General features: G+C 45.4%; 1 protein-coding gene across 1 annotated transcript in view; it reads left to right on the top strand.

Moving 5' to 3' along the window:
• The first annotated feature begins 1,840 nt into the window (after window positions 1-1,840).
• The window catches only part of BAG2 (BAG cochaperone 2), a 74,755-nt gene continuing 52,029 nt past the window's right edge, over window positions 1,841-24,566 (top strand). The window contains exon 1 of the mRNA XM_068279368.1: window positions 1,841-2,112. Within this exon, the coding sequence (XP_068135469.1) occupies window positions 1,988-2,112 (125 nt within the window). The 5' untranslated portion in view covers window positions 1,841-1,987. The remainder of the gene's footprint in view (window positions 2,113-24,566) is intronic.

Consider the following 24,566-nt stretch of genomic DNA (forward strand, 5'->3'; position numbering starts at 1 on the left):
ATATACCTCTGGCTACATATACTGGGCACATATACCCCTGACTACATATACTGAGGACATATACACCTGACTACATATACTGGGGACATATTCCCCTGGCTACATATACTGGGCACATATACCCCTGACTACATATGCTGGGGACATATACCTCTGGCTACATATAGACAAGACAAGACAAATAACATTTATATTGCGCTTTTCTCCTTGCGGACTCAAAGCGCCAGAGCAGGGCAGCAGCCACTAGGGCGCACTCTATTGGCAGTAGCATATACTGGGCACATATACCCCTGACTACATATACTGGCACATATACCCCTGACTACATATACTGGGCACATATACCCCTGACTACATATACTGGGGACTACTATACTCCTGACTACATATACTGGGCACCTATACCCCCCTGACTACATATACTGGGGACTACTATACTCCTGACTACATATACTGGGCACCTATACCCCTGGCTACATATACTGGACACCTATAACCCTGGCTACATATACTGGACACCTATACCTCTGGCTACATATACTGGGGACTACTAAACCCCTGACTACATATACTGGGCACATATACCGATGGCTACATATATTAGGCAACTATACCTCTGGCTACATATACTGGGAACTACTATACTCATGGCTACTTATACTGGGGACACTTATAGACCTGGCTACCTATGCTGGGGGTACCTATTTTGGGGGAACTGCTGCCAGATTATATGTATTTTGGGGAACTGCTGCCAGTTTGTGTATGTTTGGGGGACCACTGCTGCCAGATTATATGTATTTTGGGTGTTACGTGTATTTTGGGTGAATCACTGCCAGGTTTTGCGTATTTTGGGGAACTGCTTCCAAATTATGTGTATGTTGGGGGAACTGCTGCTGCGACATTTTCTATTTAGGAGGAACCACTGCCATATTATCTGTATTTTGGAGGAACTTCTACCAGATTATGTGTCTTTTTGGTGAAATGCTGTCAGATTACATCTATTTTTTGGGGGATACACTACGGCAGAGCTCAAACTTCCCTGGCAGACCTTTTAAATCACTGCTAAGGTCATGTATATTTGGCCCCACCCATGGCCATGCCCACATTATGTTTGACTACGCCCATTTTTTGGCACGCCGCGCTGTGCACGGCGCAGGGGTTTTTAGGGTGAGTCCACTCACCTCTTTTTCCTGGACTAGACCCCTGATCCTTCCCCCTCGCGCTCTGGAGGAAATAGTCGAGCCCGATTGGGTCTGCTCTACTGCGCGGGCACAAGACGCCTGTACAGTAGATTGGACCCAATCAGGCTTGGCTATTTCCACCAGAGCCCAAGGGGGAAGATGGTCCTGCGCCTGATCGCAGAGGTGAATATTATCGTCTGCTGCTACCCGGGAGTCCCAGTACTGGATCCGTGTGGCACAGGAGGAAGGGTGTAACCTCATTAGGATCCAGAGGTTTCCCCCTCCAAAGATAAGTACCCCCTCCAGGATTCTTTTTTTCCCTACAGATTCTCTTGAAGGGGGGTTGGGGGGGCATTATTTGAATCTCTGGCCTCTATAACACCAGACCTCTCTGCACGATTGATTCTGATTAATCTGATCGGGGGAATTCATCAATAGTTCATAGTTTGTTACAGCAACAAGTCTTCAGGTTAGTTGGGAGTAGAGTGGATCTGGTTGCTGCAGAAGGTAGTATTGCTGGGGTTTACCCCGGATTAGGAATCCCCTGCAGCAGTGGCAGCACACACGTGTAGCAGCAGAGGACAAGTGCACAGCACAGCAGCTGCCCGTCTCTCTATGCTGGTCACACAGCAGGCTGGGGGCTGGGAGGACTCTACAGAAGAGGGATCCGCCCAGGACCTTGTTAGGAAATGTTTCATCAGTCTGTCCGAAGTGTCTGAGTCTAGAAAGATCCCGAGAGGGGCATTATTCAGCTTGCGAACGTTGTACTCATTCATTGCCAGGCACGGACTGAGAGAGCGCCAGACATGGCCCAAGCCAGGATCCAAGCCAAAGCCAGCGAGGGCCACAATGGGGGAAAGTTCTGCCGCTCTGTGTCTATGGCAGCCCGATCCAGTCACCTCATAGAGCTGATGGATGAGCTGGAAATCAGGTAACGGCGAGTAGATTCCTCATCATGCCCTGTGTGACTCTGCCAGGAGCGGCCACTATGCCGCCTGCCTACTTTCTTTTCCACACCAGCTTTCTTCGGCAGGGCTTTCTGCATTGCTGTGTCACAATTCAACATACTCCTTCCAGCTGGCTGCAGAATCTTTGTGTCCAAGACCTGTCACTCCACTTCATTCAGCCTGCACTTTACAATTTATGTGCCTTGTGGTGGCCATACATGGTACAATTTTTTCATACAATCTTACCATCAGTGGCGTAGCTAAGGAGTTGTGGGCCCCGATGCAAGTTTTACTATGGGGCCCCCCAAGCACTCTATACATAGCAATTGATATGGTGCACCAAAATCTGCCAATGGCAACTACAGTGTCTGAGGTGCAAGAAGGGGCTGGGGATCAGTTTGTTAATAATTACCACTATTCAAAGTATCTATAGAAGTGATTATTATGAGCACAGGACCAATAGAGAGCTAATACTGTAGTTGAGAGAGGGCCCTTCGGGGCCCCTCTGGCCCAAGGGCCCTGATGCGGTGGCTACCTCTGCAACCCCTATTGCTACGCCCCTGCTTACCATTTCTATGTAATATAAGGGAACTGCCTAAATTATCCTTTCAGTATATTCACTTAATTTACCCTTATACTACATAGTACATAGAAATGGTAAGATTGTATGAAAAAATTGTACCATGTATGGCCACCAATAGCTATTCTCTTCGTGACAGCTGTCACTAGAATAGGATTCTCTGCTGGAGATTTATTCCCAATTCCTGTTTCAACTATAGTATCCTGAAATCACTTTTTAGCTCAATGCCAATTATCACAGGGGTAGGAAATGAGCTGAAATTTCCTTAGCAGAGGCAGACAGCATGAAAATCTGCGGTCACACTTTCCAAACGTTTTAATCATTCAGGACTAATGCTAGACATACAATATACAGATTATGGTAGATTAGGTAAAAATAAAAACTTCCAGACAGTAAAGGTACCCATACACCTCTAGATGTGCAGCAGATTTGACCATCAGATAGATTCCTGTCAGATGCCTGTCAGTTCGAATCTGATAGTCTGATGTGTGCCACACACAAGGAACAGATTTCCAATAGATTTCAGAATGAAATCTATTGAAAATTGATCAAAATGCAGTGTTGCATCATTTGAGCCAAGACACCTCTATGGGCCATCGATCTGCTGCCAGCCACCGATCGACCTAGATTTTCCGTCTGGACCGATCAAGAAAATCAATCGATCTAATGATCGACCATGCTTCCGGCTGCATCGTTTTCTAGCCGATTCAATCAGAGCGGTCGAAATGGCCATATATCGATGGCAGAAATCGACCAGTGTATGGGCCGCTTAACTATTTACCTGGTCTGCTGCCACTTTGCATCAGTGGCGGCGATAAGGGCCCTTTTCCACTCGCAAGCACAATTGCAAATGTGCTGGCGAATGCAAAAGCTTCTTTTTCCACTTGCTGCGATTGCGTTGTGAACCATCGGTAGTGAAACATGATCGCACCAATAATCGTGCAGCCCGACAATTGCGATTTTAAAAAATTGAAACATGCTAATGGAAAAGTGCATTGCGATTTACATGTAAATCACAGTGCACTAGCGATCGGCAAAACGCTGGGTTGACTGCGGCCCGTGGAAAAGGGCCCTGAGGCAAGATTTCAGCAACTGGTAGTTTTGTTCTGTTCTGTGAGCAGTAAAAAAACTGCATACATTGCTTATGTACTGCTCCTGCCCATGGCTACCGATGTTCCCTCCAGCACTGATCGATCAATATTCAGTCGATATTTAGCTTTCAGTGCCAATCAAATATGCAATAGTTGTAATCTATTGAAAATAGCATGTGGTCTGCACCTACCTTGGGGGGGGGGGGGGGGGGGTGCTGTTTGATGTAAAAAAAATTAACCGCTTATTGATAATTATTTTGCATTTTTATTTTTGTAGGTTCACAGTAGGGCATTGCAATACAGCATAACAGCTGCATTGCAACGGGGAATGTCATAGTGCTATATAGAAGCAATGCATCATTCGCAGTGCATCCATTGCAGCGCGTTCGATCAGAGTGTGGTACCCTAAATGGTGAAGCATACTTTTTAGTGACTGTATGCTTCACTGTATGTGACGCAACGCACAACTCACACACCTGAATCAAGCACTCAGTTAATCTTGTCAGACTTCAGTCAGAAACATCTTATTTGCATGCTTGTACAGAGTCCATGGCTAACAGTATTAAAGTGAAAAGTTACCTGGTGCTACCAGTTCCTGCAGACGCTTTGTGCCCGCGCCGTTACTCACTGATTCTCCGGTCCCCCGCTGCAGCTCAGTTTTATTTTAGAGCAACTGGCCATTTGATGGCCAGTGTGTGAATGTGTCCGTGGCTACGCTCCCGTCGCCGGGAGCTTCCTGTGCATGCCCAGTATGAGATTTTCTTGTACTGCACATGCGCAGGAAGCTTCCGGCGATGGGAGCATGAACGAGGGTGCGAGCTGCCGGGGGCGCGCAGCCAGGGCCACATAGGCACACTGGCCAGTTACTATAAAAATAAACTGAGCCACTGTGGAGGACCAGAGGATCGTTCTGTGATGGCGCAGGCACAGGGCGGATGCAGGGGGCAGGTAGAAGCCTCAGGTAAGTGAAACATTTGTTATATTTGATTCAGTTTAGATTAAGTTTAAGGTGACCATACTTCTAACGATGTATGGGCCGATTGAGCAAGAGACTGATCTCATCTGATCGGGGGGAGGTAGCAGCCGTGGACCGTTACATTTGTCAATTGTTGTGTCATTGCACATCGTTACAGCCATGCACGCAATCGACCCCACCAGCCCAAGATCTTTCTAGGATACTTGAGCAATACTAAGGACCTATTTCAGCCCCAAATATTCTGAAATGATTGGAATCATCAATCAGGCATGCCTGTTGTGGCACTGATTTTGATCCGATTCAATAAAACTATCGAATTGGATGGTTGATCGGCCACAACGTAGCTAGATGTATGGCCAGTTCTAGAGACATAGGATCTGAAGGACAGCCAGGTAACTGGTACAGTAAACTTCCTTTATAGTAAACTTCAAGGTACGTGGCCAAGTAGTTTATCGAAGCCAAGTACTATATCAGACGTTTACTATATATCAGGATTTAATATACATTGTATAGTTATGTTCAGGGGGCCTGGGGGCTGAGTTTACTATAGCCAGAGGTTTACTATAATGAGATTATACTGTATTGTTTAGAAGGAAATAACTTTTGACCTTTAAAACGAAAGTAACAATATCAGATTCTGGGGAAGTCCGATTAAAGATCTGGACTATAGATATAATTGTTTCTCATCAGTTTATTTTAAATTCTGGTTTTAATATGAAAACAAAGCATTTGAGCCAAAAATGCACAGATTTACAGATTGGATATCAGCCGAGGAACAAACACTCAAATGGATCCTATGTGAAGTATAGGAACTGTTTACATTTTTATGATTTAATGGGTCTGTTCGTTGTGGTACGCTTAGCACAATGCAAAGTCCTGACCCGCACCATTTTTCCATAGAAAACCATCAAAAGACATACATACTGAAAAAAATACATTTCCAGACTATGCAACATAAGCAAAAGTACAAGAATCTTTATTCCACACAAAAACAATTACAACCACACAATGTGGGATGGGGTCAGAGTGAAGGATAAGACAGTATGAATACTTTATATTGCTTGAAGTAAGTATAATGGCCCAGAGAAAAAAAGACGAGCCAATGAAACACCACTCTAGAAGTGCAGTAGAAACATTGATTAAACACTACTCATCAAAAATACACATTGTGCAACCAAATGCACAAAGTATCAGCACCTCTGCTTAGATCACTGAATAAGTAATGTGAATGCCAATAAGGTGCAAGCAAACACGCATAGAGAGGGCTGAAGAATGTTGGTTAAGCTGCCTGGACCCTGCCATCACTCTGTTAATCCCCCTCCCCCGTGCTTTCTGGAGAACCTACTGTGGAATGCATGAGGCAGCATGCTATCTGGAGAACCCACTGTGGAATGAGTGAGGCAGCATGCTCTCTGGAGAACTTACTGCGGAATGCGTGAGGCGGCATGCTCTCTGGAGAACCCACTGCAGAATAAGTGAGGCAGCATGCTCTCTGGAAAACCTGCTGCAGAATTTGTGAGGCAGCATGCTGTCTGGAGAATCCAATCGTGGAATGTGTGAGGCAGCATACTCTCTGGAGAACCTACAGGGGACTACAGGAGGCAGCATGCTCTCTGGAGAACCTACTGCGCAATGCATGAGGCAGCATGCTTTTTGGAAAACCTACTGCAGAATGCATGAGGCAGCATGCTCTCTGGAGAACCTACCGCAGAATGCATGAGGCAGCATGCTCTCTGGGGATCCTACTGCGGAATGCATGAGGCAGCATGCTGTCTGGAGAACTTCCGAGGAATGCATGAGGCTACATGCTCTTTGGAGAACCTACTGCGGAATGCATGAGGCAGCATGCTCTCTGGAGAACCTACCGCGGAATGCATGAGGCAGCATGCTCTCTGGGGAACCTACTGCAGAATGCATGAGGTAGCATGCTCTCTGGAGAACATACTGCTGAATGCGTGAGGCAGCATGCTATCTGGAGAACCTACTGTGGAATGCGTTAGGCAGCATGCTCTCTGGGGAACCCACTGCAGAATGCATGAGGTAGCATGCGCTCTGGAGAACCTACTGCGGAATGCACGAGGCAGCATACTCTCTGGAGAATCTACCGCAGAATGCATGAGGTAACATGCGCTCTCGAGAACCTACTGCGGAATGCATGAGGCAGCTGTTATGATCGCTGCTGCAGCAGGTATTGCTGGCAGTAGTAGTGCTGCTGAGGCAGTTCTGATCTCTTTCCATGCAAGCTGCATAGCTTTGTCTGCCTTTCCCTGCTGTCAGCTTGTGACTGATTATCATTCACCTGTGTGGGAATCTGCATGTCTGCTCCCATTGGATGACCTCAGTATAAAGATCTGCTTCCTGCAGGGTTTCCTTGGGCTATCATAGTTTCAGTGTAAGCTAGTCTTGCTGTTGCTCAGCCCCAGACCGTGTTTCTTGTTCTAAAGATACTTTGCTGGTTTTGCATCATATATTGGTTCATTGCCCATATATATGCATACCAGCACGTTTATTATTTTCCTTGTATTCGTGTTACGTTGATACATCAGTGACGCTGATATATACGTACATGAACTGTTTATATCCTGTGTTCAGTTAGTCAGTTCCAGCACGTTTTGGTGGATGCGCGTATCGTGATCACCCGTGCTGAGCTAGTTATCCTGTTCCTGGTCCCGTTTGTGGATTGCGTTCATCTCTGCGAAGAGATAGCGAATCCTTCTGAATCCTGTCTTGTTTCCGTTTGTGGATTGCGTTCATCTCTGCGAAGAGATAGCGAATCCTTCTGAGTCCTGTTCCCTGTATTGCTCCAGTTCTAGTCAGTGTTCCTGCTTATGTCATATATCGGTTCATTGCCGATATATACATATGTTAGTCAGACGTTACAAATAGTTTCATTGATAGCTGTAATTGTAATACGCTAGGAAAACATACTTATTGTATATTTATCTGTGTTACGTTCATCTATCTTGATCCTGCTATTTCCTGACTATCCTGTCCTGTCTTTGTGAGGCACGCCATCGCTGCAAACGCATTGGCTGCCTCATTCCAGTCTGTCTTGTTGTGGACGCTTGCTGTCACTAAGTAGTGGCTAGTTAAGCAAGCGTTCATTCTGTCTACCTGTCCTGATCTCCTCAGTTCTGGTTTATGCGCTCAGCGCTACTTTGCGCTGAGACGTTTTCACGAAAGTATTGTTTGTGGCTGTTCGGATCTGCATCGGCTCTGTGCGCCACAATCTCCTATTGGAGTCAGTCCTCTCCTCCACTAAACTGGGGATATCCTGATTCCTTGTGCTGGTGTGTGTACCCCCTTCACGTCAGCTTATGCATCGCGTGCTGACCGTGGAGAATACACCTCCAAGCGTGACATTATGATAGCCCCATTACCAATCCCTATTGTGGGGGGGATTTCCAGAAATTATGACACTGTTTGTCAGGGGTCCTGCTCCTTTAAAAAATTTGAAAAGCTTGGTCCTGAAGTTACAGACAAATTTATATCAGAATTGGTTAAAGTTCTGGCCAATCCCGACTTTCGGGCTTCTGCAATTTCTACCTGGTCTGATTGGATCGTTTGTGCTCTTATTAAGGGCAAACTTTTTGATTGGGCAATCGATGTCTTAGATCACACTCAGTTTAGACAAAGTCCTTTGCAATTTATAGCTTTTGTAATTCACAATTGGTTGTGCATAGATCCATTGCCTTTTCCTCTTAATGAACTCCTGGCAGCAGGCCAATCAGCTGCTCCTTCAATTGCTTGCAAAAATGATCAGCAAGCAAAAAGTGTTACTGATAATTTTCCTACAGCTTTGAATAAATCACCAAAAACAGCAAGGTCAAAGGCAAAACGCAAACGTTCTAAGAAATGTGTCCAATCTGCAGAATCGTTATCTTTAGCGACTGCGCATCAGACCTGCAATGAGATTCTGCCATTAACAGATAATGAAATGCAATTGTCTTTCAGGGGAGTTAAATGGACTTATGAAACTACTAATGAACTTTCATCACTGGCTAGGGAAAATAAAGATTTTTGTTTAAAAGAATTATCTGAGTATGATTATGAGGATATATTACAGAGTATTGAACAAATCAATCTATTCGTGCAGCAAGAAAAATTTGCATACACTACAGTCCAACACTTGCTACAGGTATTGGAGATCCTTAGGAATAAGAAATCTGCCAATCGCCTGCTAAATAATCCAATGCATGTTTCTGCCATAACCACATTTGCAAACTGTGATCTGCCTGTTAAGTATGCTTGGAATCCTCCATTTGAGAAAGGAGAGATGGAGCTCTGGTCAATGAATGGAAGAATGATTCAAGTTCATTTTGTCAATTTTACAGTGCAAAAAGTGAATTAGTATTGAATGCATGCATTAAGTCTGCCTATAACCTAATAAAAACTGGTGTGTGTGGGTATGACTTTGTGGCTCCATTGATCGATGTGTGGAAAATGATTTTGGACGATTTTTATGCGATTCAATCAGTTGATACCAGGGAAGACACACTGTCAATTGGAGACTGTCCCACTTCTCCAGTTACTGAGTCCCTGCCATGTCTTGTGAATGTTCCTGTAACTCCACCCTGTACCATGGATAACTCAGTGTTACTTCCCAGTAAAACAGAAGCCACTGATACTTTCTTAACTTTGCCCTGCACAAATTTCTCAGCAGAGTATCCAGAGGTCCTGCTGACTTCTGAGTCCAGCCTAGCCAGTACTCATGAGTCTTTGTTCAGTGAAACAGACACCAGAAAAATCTTGCCTGTCTCTGCAAACACTTCTGCAGAAATTACCTGTGTTAATAAAGTTCAACTCCTGTCTGATCCAGCAGATGCCAATAGATGCACTACATCAGTTTCCGAGTCCCAGCAATCCTGTCCAGAAACCTCAGAATCCCAGCATCTGAATTTTCCAATTTCACAATTGAATGGTGATTCAGATGCGCAAACATTGTGTTTTGATCTTCCTGTTTCTACACCTCACTCTAGTTTCGTGAATAACTCAGAGCGTCTGCTATGTGAATCCGAAATCGCAGAATTATTACCGTGTTCAGAAAATGTTCCAGTAAATTTGCCCTGTACCATGAATTGTGCAGTAGATCTCTCCAATGAAACTCAGGTCACAGAATCATTATGCTGTCCAGCAGGTGCTTCCATGGTTTTGCCCTGCAATATGGACTGTTCAGTGATCCTGTCCAGTGAAGCTGTGGTCGCAGAGTCTTATGCTTCACCCAGTACTTTGGATACTTCAAACCCTCTAGCAGAGGAGTCTGAGGCACTGCTTACCTCAGTTGGTGTTGCAGTAATATTCACTTGTCTAGCAGCTGTTTTGGAATTACAGTCTGCTCTAATAAAACTTGATGAATTTCTGCCCAGCGAAGCAGAAGCCATTGAAATATTGTCCTCGTCAGCAAGTGTGTTAGATACCTTGCCCTGTACACAGTCTGATTTAACCAATGTTGTTGAGTCCCTCTCCAGTGTTGTAACAGCTGAGGAACTCCAGCCCTGTCCTCTGAATGTTTCAAAAGTCTTGCCCTGTAACATGGATAATTCTGATTCTCTGGTCAAAATAATAGAAATCTCAGAATTTCAGTCCGGTCTAATGAGTGTTCCTGAAACCCAGCCCTGTATCCTGAAAGATTCTGGTTCTCTGGCCGCTGTGGCAGAGGTTCCAGAGTCCCCTTCCTGTCCAGGGAATTCCTCAGTTTTGCCTAGTCCAGTGGGGGCTGCTGCAATACTGACTTGTTCTGCAGCGCCTCATGAGCTCCAATCCAGTGTATTAGATGAGTCTCTGTCCAGTCCAGAGGTAGTTGTGGAGTCCCTATCTGGTTCAGTGCATACATCAGAAGATTTGTCCTGTCTTGTTAGTGCCCCTGAATCTGATTTGTTACTGACTTTGCTGGAATCAGCGACATCTAAGTCTGATCCTGCATTCTCGTGTAAAGGTCCAGTAGTTGCGAAGTCTAGTCATGATGATTTTTTTTGGCCAGTCCTGGTTTTGGTCCTGTCTTGGCTGACCCTGAGGCTCACAGTTCCTTGACATGCCCAGAGGTTTCTCTTGTGCCAGTGTGCCCAGATGTTCTTTGTGTGCCAGAATGCCCAAGTGTGTCTAAGGTGTTAGCGTGCTCTGATGCTTCCTTAGTGGGAACATGTTCTGATGTTGCCAGTCTGCCTGCATGCCCAGAGATGGTTCTGGTCCCTGAAAGCCCTGATCTTGATGTTTGTCCTTGTGGCCCTGACTTGGGAATTGCCCTAGGTTCCATAGGGGTTCTTGATAGTTCTCCATGTGAGCCTAAGGGGCGTTCTGACCTATGGGGATCTCTTTGGAGCTTCAAGGTGTTCTGGGAGGTCTCTGAGAAAACTTGTCCTGGTGCCTTGGACTGGTTCAACAGTGGGTTTTGTGTTGGTAAAGACAGTCCCGGTGGGCATTGCAAAGGCTTTGGCGTTTTTGAACGGTTCCTGGAAGGCGGTGGGTATCGCTCAGGGAGTTTTGGAGGGCTTTCTTCGGGAAATCATGGTTCTGATGGGTGTCACACTGGGGCTTGTAGTACTGATGGGCATGGTTCTGTAGGTTCTGGTTCTGATGGGTCCAGTCTTGTGGGGCCTGATTCTGGAATTTGGTCTTGCCGGGCTGTCCCGGTCATCATGAATTATCAGTCAGACTATTTTGTTGGGAATTTCAGTTTTGAAAAGCGTCTAGAATCCGCTTTTAAGGGGGGGGTACTGTTATGATCGCTGCTGCAGCAGGTATTGCTGGCAGTAGTAGTGCTGCTGAGGCAGTTCTGATCTCTTTTCATGCAAGCTGCATAGCTTTGTCTGCCTTTCCCTGCTGTCAGCTTGTGACTGATTATCATTCACCTGTGTGGGAATCTGCATGTCTGCTCCCATTGGATGACCTCAGTATAAAGATCTGCTTCCTGCAGGGTTTCCTTGGGCTATCATAGTTTCAGTGTAAGCTAGTCTTGCTGTTGCTCAGCCCCAGACCGTGTTTCTTGTTCTAAAGATACTTTGCTGGTTTTGCATCATATATTGGTTCATTGCCCATATATATGCATACCAGCACGTTTATTATTTTCCTTGTATTCGTGTTACGTTGATACATCAGTGACGCTGATATATACGTACACGAACTGTTTATATCCTGTGTTCAGTTAGTCAGTTCCAGCACGTTTTGGTGGATGCGCGTATCGTGATCACCCGTGCTGAGCTAGTTATCCTGTTCCTGGTCCCGTTTGTGGATTGCGTTCATCTCTGCGAAGAGATAGCGAATCCTTCTGAGTCCTGTTCCCTGTATTGCTCCAGTTCTAGTCAGTGTTCCTGCTTATGTCATATATCGGTTCATTGCCGATATATACATATGTTAGTCAGACGTTACAAATAGTTTCATTGATAGCTGTAATTGTAATACGCTAGGAAAACATACTTATTGTATATTTGTCTGTGTTACGTTCATCTATCTTGATCCTGCTATTTCCTGACTATCCTGTCCTGTCTTTGTGAGGCACGCCATCGCTGCAACGCATTGGCTGCCTCATTCCAGTCTGTCTTGTTGTGGACGCTTGCTGTCACTAAGTAGCGGCTAGCTAGCAAGCGTTCATTCTGTCTACCTGTCCTGATCTCCTCAGTTCGGGTTGATGCGCTCAGCGCTACTTTGCGCTGAGACGTTTTCACGAAAGTATTGTTTGTGGCTGTTCGGATCTGCACCGGCTCTGTGCACCACAATCTCCTATTGGAGTCAGTCCTCTCCTCCACTAAACTGGGGATATCCTGATTCCTTGTGCTGGTGTGTGTACCCCCTTCACGTCAGCTTATGCATCGCGTGCTGACCGTGGGGAATACACCTCCAATCGTGACAGCAGCATACTCTCTGGAGAACCCACTGTGGAATGCATGAGGTAGCATACTCTCTGGGGAACCTACTGCGGAATGCATGAGGTAAGCTAGAAGCTAGAATCATTTCTGAGACAGGAGCTTGTGGTCCCTTGGGACTGAATGAGAGAAACGAGTTACATTGTTTCCTCTCTAAATACTAGCTTGCTGCACTCTGTTTCTCTTTATTGCTTAATGGTGTTAAGCTATTGTATCCTTTTTTTAACCTCTAAATGTCTATATAAGTTTAAGGACGATTGTGTCCCCTTGTATACGCTGGCGCAAGTGTTGATGATCACTATGGCAACCCCCAGGTCAATGCGGCCAATGACAGGCAGGCAGTGACGCGAGACCCGGAAGGAGGCGATGCGCACTGTGCGGGGAGACCCGCTGCTCAGCCATTGGTTTAGAGCTAGCGCACATGCCACTACCGGTAGGCGGAGCCTTATTGCCGGACGTCATGGCGGCGATTCGTGGGCGGTGTACCTGGCCGTACTAACGGTGAGTGAAACCATTTAAAAAGCCGGCGATACTTGGGTTAAGATGTTCTTTCCTGCCTCTGAAGAAGCTTATTTAGCGAAACAGCTGTCAGGCACTTCCCCTCACCCCCACTGTGTACCCCGTTGTCTGCACCACCGTGGATTAAAGGTACCTTTCATGCTTCAACAGTGCCTCTATCTTTTCTCCTCATCATGTTACGTGTATGTTCTTGAGAGCACGTTCTAGCCTTGGTACGGATCCGGTGCTACCCTGCCTCTGGTTCATCTAGTGCCAGTCTTTTGTCCTCCCACATTGTGGAATGCATGAGGTAGCATGCTCTCTGGGGAACCCACCATGGAATGCATGAGGCAGCATACTCTCTAGGGAACCTACTGTGGAATGTATGAGGTAGCATGCTCTCTGGGGAACCCACCATGGAATGCACGAGGCAGCATACTCTCTGGGGAACCTACTGTGGAATGTATGAGGTAGCATGCTCTCTGGGGAACCCACCATGGAATGCACGAGGCAGCATACTGTCTGGGGAACCTACCGTAGAATGCATGAGGTAGGCAGCATGTTCTCTGGAGATCTTATCGCAGAATGCGTGACACAGCTAGGGGGATGGAGTGAAGGCAAATCCGGATCCAAGTAGCTTATGTGCTCAATATTCTTCAGGCCACTCTGTGCATGTTTACTTGTACCTTATTGGCATTCACTTTAGTTATTAAGTGATTCCACAACTGTTTATTAAAGATGTGTAGTGTTCAATTATTGTTTCAACTGCTCTTCTAAAGTGTTTCATTGGCTGGTTTTTTGTTAGATCATCATACTTATTTTAAGTAATACAGTAAAACCCCCGTTATCCAGAACCCGGGCATCCGGAAGTCGCAACCATCCGGCATGCCTGAGATGGACAACGGGGGCAGTACTATTTCAATTTGCAGAGCTTCGCACATCAGAAGCAACTTACCAAACATTTTGGCGCCGACTTTTACACTTCTGCAGCTCCCAACGGCTTCCCTGCATCCTTGTACGGGTCGTGGCATGTTATGTGAGAAGTGGGTCACATGACATGCTGGTACCCATACACAGAGGACTCCAGGGCTGCAATTCCAAGGGGAGGGCAAAGCGACCACCTGCCTGGATTAATAACCATGAGACAGCCCCAGTTAAAGTGACTCTGTAACAAAAATTACAACGTTTTTTCTACCATCCTACAAGTTCCTAAACCTATTCTAATGTGTTCTGGCTTACTGCAGCTCTTTCTACTATAACCATCTCTGTAATAAATCAATGTATCTTTCCCCTGTCAGACTTGTCGGCCTGTGTCTGGAAGGCTGCCAAGTTCTTCAGTGTTGTACTGTTCCTCTATGCACACTCCAGTGTGTGTTTTATTTACATAAGCCAGCAGCTTCTCTGCTATCTTATCAGTGATAGAAGAGAGCTGGATAAAAATCCTCCTCTGGAGGCTGTGAAAGGAGCTGGTCTGTCACATACTGAGGAATTAACGACATAGGCAGAGCTGTCTGCAGGAAGCCTGTAATGTTCAGTGCATGAGAGAAGCTGGGGACAGAAGGTAAACACACACAAGTGATCTCTTGAGATTCAGAAGTAAGGCTGTATACAGCCTGCTTGTGTATGGATGTATTTTCTATGTGTGGACATGCTGTACATCAACCTACTTCCTGTTTTGGTGGCCATTTTGTTTGTTTATAAACAAACTTTTTAAAACTGTTTTTGACTACTTTTAATGTGGCGGGGAGCGGTGAAATTGTGACAGAGGGTAATAGGAGATGTCCCCTAACACACTGGTATGTTTACTTTTGTGCGATTTTAACAATACAGAATCTCTTTAAAGTGCACCTAAACTGAGAGGGATATGGATGTCTCCTTTTAAACAATACCAGTTGCCTGGCAGTCCTGCTGATCTGTTGGGCTGCAGTAGTGGCTGATTCAACACTTGAAACCAGCATGCAGCTAATACAGTCTGACTTGAGTCTGAGCACCTGATCTGCATGCTTGTTCAGGGGCTGTGGCTAAAAGTATGAGGCCTGGAACCCACTGAAATCAGCAAACGCAAAACGCAACCGCTAGCGTTTTGTCTGAGCGGTTTGCAAGCGGATTCATGTGCGTTTTTGGTCATGTTTTGCAACATTGTATTGTTTTGCCCAGCGGGTGCATAGCGTTTTGCGTTTTGATCCTGATTGGTCCTGTGAATTATTTTTCATTTTGTTACAGTGTGCTGAACCGCAAAACGCTAGCAAAACCGCTCAGTTTAGGTTTTGCTGAGCGTTTCCGCTAGCGGTTCAATACTTTACATTGAAGCGCTAACGCTCCCAAAATGCTGCACGTCCTGCGTTTGCGTTTCTGAGAAACGCAAACGCTCCTGTGGAAGTTGCCCTATCCATTAACATTAGCCCAGCGTTTTGGCAAACTGCTAACGTATCGCAGTGCTGCCAAAACGCTGCCAAAAGCGCTCCTGTGGGTTCCAGCCCTTAGAGACACAGGATCAGCAGGAGAGTCAGGCAACTGGTATTATTTAAAAAGGAAAAATCCATATTCTTCTCAGTTTAGGTTCACTTTAAGACAGAGCCGTTTTAATGAAGTATTCTTTAACTGCATGCATTTCCAATTAAAGCCTATGGTGTAAACACATCCGTTCTGAATCTCAATGGACCAATGGATCATATGCTGCACGGTCCGCTTTGGCTGGCCGTTTGCAATCCGCTCCAGTGTGGTTGGAACCTAATTGTACCGAGAGTCAGTAGTGGAAGCTGATGGGGGATTCTGACTCTTCCCCATTCTACAGAATAGTTTATTAGTTCATGTTTCTGTCAGGCCTTGTCCCGACCTTACAGTGAAGGGAGCTGTGCGTTTATACATAAATTGCTCTTTGTTACAGTGCTGATTCCATTCAGTGACAGTGAATGGGACAAAACTGTGTTGTGCACAAAAAGCATGCAGCAATCTATTACAGTAACACACTGTGTAGTGTCTGCTCCGATGGTCTGTTGTGGTCCTGTTGTGGTCCGGTTGGAGCCTGGGAAGATATGTGTTACCCATAGGCAATATTGGTAACACATTTGTGTCTGCACATAAGTGCAAACTGCTTACTGAAATGTTGCAGACTGGCAAGTATGAACAGATCCTATTTAGAAAAAAGGATCCATTCACTGTCAGTTTTGTGATGTGCTAAAACGGATAAAAAAAAAGGTAAATTTTCCACTGTAGTGGGTGCACAGCCTAAATAAAGGATATTGCCTACTTAGAAACTGGTATCGTTCTTGGAGGTTGTTTGTAAGTTGTGTCATGTACAGGTATGTGTGGATAGATGATTCCTATTTGAACATATAAATAATGGTTTTTGTTTGTTTTCAATGTGCTTAACTACAATTTGCTTTTTCTACATCCTAAAAAGTGTTCCTGTAAGTTCCTGGAGATAGATTCTATGTCCAAGATTGAAAGCTGCTCCGTACTCTTGTGCATGCACGCTCATGTTTAAAAGTGAATACAGGCGGTCTCCTTCTTACAAACAGGTTGCGTTCCATGAGATTGCAAGTGAAATTTGTTTGTAAGTTGAGCCCTGTGTTAAACTTGTAATGTGGGTAAATTATTTATTTTCAGATAACTTTGAATTTGGATATCCTGTATCCTGTAGTCTCCTAAAAGCAGAAAATTCGAATGAAAAAGTATGGAGGGCAGAGGGTATTCCTTTGAAAAAAGTATTGACATCCCCTCTTAGCACCAACCTCTGGGTGTATTCTGAAGGGACTGCACATCTCATGGGTGTGTGCAAAAGGCCTCAACTTCCTCAGACATCTTCGAAAATTAGGCGTGGCACTAACTAATAGAAGTTTTTTGTCCATCATTTTGAGGAATACTGCACAATCACCCCTCATGGAGATTTACATAAAACAAACTCACACATACAGTATTGATACACATACAGTCAAAATACATATATAGATAGACAAACACACTGCAAACATATCCACAGCAGTCCTGAAACAGCAGTCTGTTACTGCTGACATGTGTTCATGTTATAAAGAGCTTTAAATACATTCCTTTGCGTGGTGTCCACCGCTTTTGGAACCTGCACAGAAGTCACACACAAGGGACACAAACACACTCACACTCAATTAACATGCATTGCACATATATCACACACACCAGAGAACCAGAGGCGCTACACACACACCCACTGCACATAACACATGCACTGTATATGCCAACCTTATAAGCAGTACACATGGTGTGGACACAGACTTTACATGAATCGCACCCCATACCAATATACACACAAACAAGACACATGCAATGCATACACTATGCAGACAACCACACATGCACTGGTCCTACACACACACACACACACACACACCATAAATAACAAATATACACACATGACACACACACACACAATATGCACATGTATGCAACACATATACACAAAACACTATACCATGCACAGGACCACAAACACATTACAGATACTCAACCACACTTGCTAGGCACACACACATGTGCACACACACAAACCACATTAGGTACTAAATCCACAGACCCATACCCCACATGCAATTTTCACTTCATGTCTACTGATTGATTGATAAATTCCAGCATGTCCCATTTGCTTCCAATCAAGAAAGGAATTGACTTTGAGTTCACTATTGATCAAAATCGATCTCTTAGTTGGAAGCAGATCAGATATGCTGGAAATTATCGATCGATCAATCATATTAGTGTGTAAAGCCTGTTAGTCTTGCTAACCTATGTAATACCTATACCTGCTTATACACCTTTAATGAATGCCGCCTGTAGCAATCGTTAGAGCAATAGACTTCAGCCAGCAACTCTCCTGAAAACGAATTCGATGACAAAACTTCTGTGTGGCTATGCAATCACTTACTCACCAATAGGCATGTGTGAGCACAAGTCTGTGAGAAGCAATACTGTACTCTCTCTTGTTAAACGTTAGAGTCACAACGGAGAGGGTTAATTTACCTGTATGAACGTCTTTTGCTGCAGCAATCCACGCTGCACTCCATCTTCCCAACATGTCTTCTTTCACAGCTGGAACTTCTGCTTTGAGGTAGGAAGTATCGGGAGAATGGAGTGCAGTGGAAAGAGGCAGTGATACAGGTAAATTAACCCTTTCTGCCCCTTCCTCGGACACGGACAGCTACAGTTTTGCTTCTTTTGCTTATACCTACTCACAAACACCCGAGTTATAAACGTCTCATATATCCAAAGTTGTCCTCTTGTAAAAAATATGCTGTACTTTTATGTTGCTGTTACATGTTTTTATTATAACACTCACAATGTAGTATAAACATTTCAAAGTATTTACCCCTTAAGTTCCTGACAATTTTCACATCTTAGCTGTGTTGATTTTGATACAGCAGTAACTTTTTCATTATGTATAAATTCTAAGTACGATAGATATAGTTCTTTTCTAGCAGAACAATCTAGGCTTTTTCTGGGTAATAATGTTTTGTCCTGGGTCATTTCACGCAGAAGAATTTGGCGTAAATGCAGAAAATTCTTTTTTTTTTTTATCCTTACTAGTTTTCACATGTAAAGTCCCCCGGTTATAAAACACATCAAAATATATTCTTTGGCCTTTCCTGGTTACTATTATATTGCATATGCCTTATTTTGTTACTAGCTGGGCAAGAGGCAGACCATCATCAGCCTGCTTATCTGTAGTAATCAGATCCATATGCTAGGATGATAGTTCAGGGGCCCCAGTGCTAGGAGTGTAACTAGAGGGGAGCAGCCCCTGCGATGGAAGCGGGCCCCAGAGCTGTGGGGGTCCCCAACTACTAATCTTCCCTTCCTCCGATACAGGGGACTATACATCAGATCGGGTGTTTTTGTGGCTACACTTGTTATGAAGATCATGATAGCCACACTTGTTTTATGACCCTTGTGAGATGGGCCCCAAGGCCATGAAGAGCACCAAGGGGAGGCAAGGGAAGGGGTTTGAACATTTGGGGTGAATGGGGCATCAGAGTTCAGCTAGGGGGGGGGGGCATGAATTGTAGTTAACCTCTTGAGGACCATGGTGTTAAACCCCCTCTACTTAATTGGCCACTGCAGTTTAAGGCCTCGCTGCAGGGCCGCACAACTCAGCACACAAGTGATCCCCCCCCCCTTTTCCCCCCACCAACAGAGCTCTCTGTTGGTGGGGTCTGATCACCCCCTCTGTGTTTATTTTTGTTGAAATAAATATTTTTTTTTAATATATTTCTTACTATTTTTTTTTCCAACCCTTCCCTCCCCCCAGCCGGCCAATCACGGCGATCAGCTGTCATAGGCTTCTGTCTTGTGTTGATCGCAGCGCTGTACCTTTAAATACACTGCGTCAAACAGTCTTCCAAAGGCCGAGCTCCGCTCGGCCCACCAAGCAGGAAATGCGTGCGTAGCTTGCGTGCGATCTGCAAACTGCTGCCCCAGGACTTTACACCGATCAGCGTTAGGCGGTCCTGGGGCTGCCGCAGCGGCCATGCCCATCGGCGTGACACGGTCGGCAAGCAGTTAAAGGACAACCGAGGTGACATGTGACATGATGAGATAGACATGTGTATTTATAGTGCCAAGCACACAAATAACTAGGCTTTGTTCCTTTTCTCATTTCTTTGCCTGATAAAGTTAAACATCAGGTATGCAAGTGACAGTTTCTGTCAGGGTTGGGACCAGGGTGGACTGGGTCAGACTATAGCATAACCCTCACTGATAAGGAATTACAGCCATAAAACACTTTCTGTCAGTAAATGGCTTCCTGGAGCAGGAAAGAGATAAAAAAGATCAATATTTTATAGATTTAAGCACTGACATACTTAAATGAACGTGTCATTGAGCAGAGACAATGAAACAGTAATAATTTAAAAATGAGATTTAAATATAAAATAAAACTGTGGGATATTTTAAAAAGTCATTTTTAGGAGACTGAGGATAAATACAATTGTTTTTCTCTTCAATTTATTTTCGCCTTGGATGCCATTTAAAGGGAATCTGAAGTGAAAATAAACCTTTGATATAATGATTTGTATGTGTAGTACAGCTAAGAAATAAAACATTATTAGCACAGATGAATCTCATATTGTTTCTAGTACAGGAAGTGTTAAGGAACTTCAGTGAGCTCTGCGACTTTATAAAGTCGTGGACAGCACTGTCTTTTGAAGCACTTATCTCAACCGTCTCTTAGGGCTCGTTCACACTAAGGGTGCGTTTGCCCTTTTTTCAAAAGCGGGCGATTTTCAAAATCGCCCTAAGAACGCTTGTGCAGTGATTCTCTATGACAGAGTTCATATCTGAGTGGTTTGTTTCCGATCCGCTCAGAGAAGCGCTGCATGGGCCATTTTTGAGGCGATTCCGCCTCAATGGAAGGTATAAGAACAACGCAAAACGCTCACAAAATCGATTTGTGCAGCAATTGCGTTCGCGTTTTTAAGAATAAATACATTGTATTTATTATTTTCCGGGTCAAAGAGTTCACTTCCTGACCTGCATCAGGGAGTGAATTACAAAACCGCTCGGGAAAAACGCTTAGAAACCCCTTAGCACAAAAACCAATCGCCCACCCAAGCGCCGGGAATCGAAAAAAAAGACGTGTCAAAAACCACTAAACGCTAATGGCCACGCGAACGGAACGCAATGTGAACAAGGCCTTATTGTTTCTTCTTTGTTTATGGTTTTTCTGCAGCGTAAAAGTTCAAAGAGTCTTTAGCCTGGTCTGTGAAATCTTTTAAAATGTGTATTGTGGAAACTGCAATTATTAGAGAATGATGCACTGTTATAAAAAAGCTATATACCTGAAAATAAAAATATGATACTATTTTCTTTGCTACTTATGTTCTATTAATTATCCATACTACACATACAATTCATTATATCATAAGATTTTTTCCGGTTCAGTTTCACTTGAAGCCACTGCCCAGTGCTCTACAGATGCATTGCTAGGCACAAATACAATGGCAAGAAATACAAGGTAATTCAAATTTGCAAAATCACATTGGAATGTTTTTGTGATTTGTAGTGGAAACATGCATTAATTAAAGGTGCTCATACACTGCATGAAATCTGCTGGAAATCTGTGTAACCATCTCCTCCTCCTGGGCTTTCTAGGTCTCCTGCATGTAATGTGTCCCCAAACACCCCCTCCCTTCCCAGGCCCCTGGTGAGTCTTGAAGCTGTGATTACCTCACCTGTCCACTGGCATGCTGCCTCCTGTCTCTCTGCTTTGCCCCTGGATGCCTGTACCCCGTGACCTGGTGGCGTATGCGTAATCTCATATCTTCTGTCAGGTCCTGGGGTACATGCAGGGCCGGTTCGCCCATGAGGCGGGGTGAAACAACTTCCTCAGGTGGCAAGTCCAGGGGGGTGGCACCCGCCTGGCCGTGGATGTGGGGGGCCACCGTGCTGGAGGGGGTAGCGGGCAGGAAGGGGGTATTGGGCACAGCGGTGGGGAGGGGGGTCGGACCCCCCCTCCCTCACCTGGGTCCCCGATCTGTGCTCCCCTTCTAGCTTTTAAAATGCAGCAGCAGCAGCGGGTGGGGAGGATGCACCTCTTCCGTGTTCCAGTGTGCGTTCCACTGTCGTCACTTCCTGCAATGCCGCCCACTGTATTGTAAGTGGACGCGTTGCAGGAAGTGACGACAGTGGAACGCACGCTGGAACGCCGAAGAGGTGAATCATCCCCGCCCGCTGCCTCTTATTAATACACTGCTGCTGCTGCATTTTAAAAGCTAGAGGGGGAGCGTAGATCAGGGACCCAGGTGAGGGAGGGGGGGGTCTGACCCCTTCCTGCCCGCTACCCACTCCAGCTCGGCGCGGGGGGTGGGAGGGGCACCTTTTCACAAGTTTGCCTCAGGCGGCAAAAAGTCCAGATCCGGCCCTGGGTACATGCGCCTCTGTTGGCAGTGAAGAGAATACACTGGACACATGAGGAGTGTGCCAGTGAGCTTAAGCACCGTTTAAACACTCGCCACTGGGGGGGACATAATACACATGGGGGGAGACCTGAACTCAGGAGATCTAATGTCATGGCACGTGCACCAAAACAAAGTCCCTATTCAGCGAGGTTGCAGTGGGTAACACAGTCAGTTCTGCTTTCTGTCAGCGGGCCCATGCAGGGGCGTAGCAATAGGGGTTGCAGAGGTTGCGACCGCATCGGGGCCCTTGGGCCAGAGGGGCCCCGAAGGACCCTCCCTCAACTACAGTATTAGCTCTCTATTGATCCTGTGCTCATAATAATCACTTCTATAGATACTTTTAATAGTAGTAATAATTAACAAGCTGTTCCCCATCCCCCTCTTGCACCTCTGACACTGTAGTTGCCATTGGCAGGTTTTGGTGCGCTGTATCAATTGTTATGTATAGAGTGCTTGGGGGGCCCCAATGTAAAACTTGCATCGGGGCCCACAGCTCCTTAGCTACGCCACTGGGCCCATGCCTGATTGTTTATGTTCTCAGGACTGATTGAAATGCACAGCTGTGAAGGAAGATTCTCGGCTCATCCTAATGATGATGTATTCTTTGAGTTGTAGACAAGCAGCTTGCAGTGTCACCTCGGGAAGCATTAGCAGTGACCAAAGTTAAAATTACCAGTCAGTGGAACTTGTTTCTATTTTAATGTTACTGAGCTGATGTGTTTTAGTACAAATAACAGATGGCTTCCCCCCTCACAGCATGCCCTTAAATCTCTTTAATACATTCATACGCCAATTGAAAAGCTATCTGGGCCACCTACAACCCTACTAATTGCACTGAGTCATATTACAGGCCTCACAGGCCCCTAATGCACATCTGCTCTGCTAATTGGCCTTTCCAGTATATTAAATATTTCAAAAGTACTATGTGTTGCTAAAATGAATAAATATTTCCGTCATACACCACAATCTGTAAAAGTGATCCTGTGGTGATAGGAGTATAGGAGCTGCCATTGCTGTCTTATTTAGTAAGATATTCATTACTTGGCTGTCATGTTCTTCACATGGCTGCCTTGCTTTGGGCCCATGCATGTAAGGTGTTTGTGCTGCACACTTCATGCCACCAAAATGCCATTTGCAAACTGGCAACCAAACACACACTGTCACATGAAGTCAGCCCCTGGTCACTACAGCTGACCTGGCTTAGGCAAACAGGAATCCGGTACTGTACTTTGGATTCTATGGGGTGATTCCTGCAGCATACCTCTACAGTTGGGCAACTTGTGCTTCTCCTTCCCTTGCCATCTCTTTAGAAAAGAACATAACCATTTGGGTGGATCCAAACAGCTAATTGTGCCTTTAAGGACACCTTAGCACTCTTTGGGCTTGATTCACTAACCGGCGCTAAGTGGTAGCGCCCCAGTGAAAAGCCCCTTAGTGCACGCAAAGTAGCTTTGCGCGCACTAATAGTCACGCAAAACTACATCGCGCATAAAATGTCGTTAATTCGTTGCGCCAAAAACATTGCACCGGTGCGCGCAAAACGTCGCATAGGGCGCCCAAGAGGTCGCACCATAGGGGGCACCATATGTGACGTTTTCAGTGCACCGCATGCAACGTTTTGCGCGCATCGGTGCAACATTTTTGCCGCAACGACATTTTATGCACGGTAAGTACTTCGCTGCGTACTTTGGATGTCTTAACCCTTTGTCGAGGCCTTTGTAGGTGACAAAACACTTTATGCATTCTAGGCCCCTCCACCACTCTGCCACTGCTGCCTCCATTATAAATTGTGCATTACTGAATTTTCACAAGACCTCCATAAACCACGATAAACTGACTTACATCTGCATGACATTCTCTTTTATTCCTCTTCTGTAGAAACAGTGATGGGCAAACTTCTTACAAGTTTTTATCACTGCCCTTGTTTCTATTGGGGAAGTGTCCTATGCTGCTGCATAGGCATTGGCCATGTGACCAGCAATGAGATCAGAAGGATCCAAGCAGGTGGTTTTGGCGCACAACAGTATCTGCCCTTCTCCCTTTTCCAGAGTAACAATAATAATAATGAAATCATTATTAAAGGGACCCTGAGCAGATTCTTAAAATTAAAATCTGCACTTACCTGGGGCTTCCTCCAGCCCCTAGTAGCCCGTGAGGTCTCTTGGCATCCTCTGGATCCCCTTCGTTATGCCACTGAAGGCCCCATTGCCTGGTGACTTCGGACAAAGTTATGCACAACTGCGCATGTGCAGCCCGTCCGTGCATCCGGCTTGAAGGACTGAACTGCGCCTTGCAGCAATGCGTGCGTGACCAAACCGTGTGTGCAGATAGGCCATGCATGAGCAGTTGTGCACGACTTTTCCCGAAGTCGCCAGGCTAAGCGGGACCATGGTGGGGACCCAGAGGACGCAGAGGGACCTCGTGGGCTATGGGGGCTGGAGGAAGCCCCAGGTAAGTACAGGTTTTCATGTTCTGCTCAGGATCCCTTTAAAGTGTCATCACTGAATCATCAG

The sequence above is a fragment of the Hyperolius riggenbachi genome, chromosome 4 (genome assembly GCF_040937935.1).
Source record: "Hyperolius riggenbachi isolate aHypRig1 chromosome 4, aHypRig1.pri, whole genome shotgun sequence".
NCBI classification, from domain to species: Eukaryota; Metazoa; Chordata; class Amphibia; order Anura; family Hyperoliidae; genus Hyperolius; species Hyperolius riggenbachi.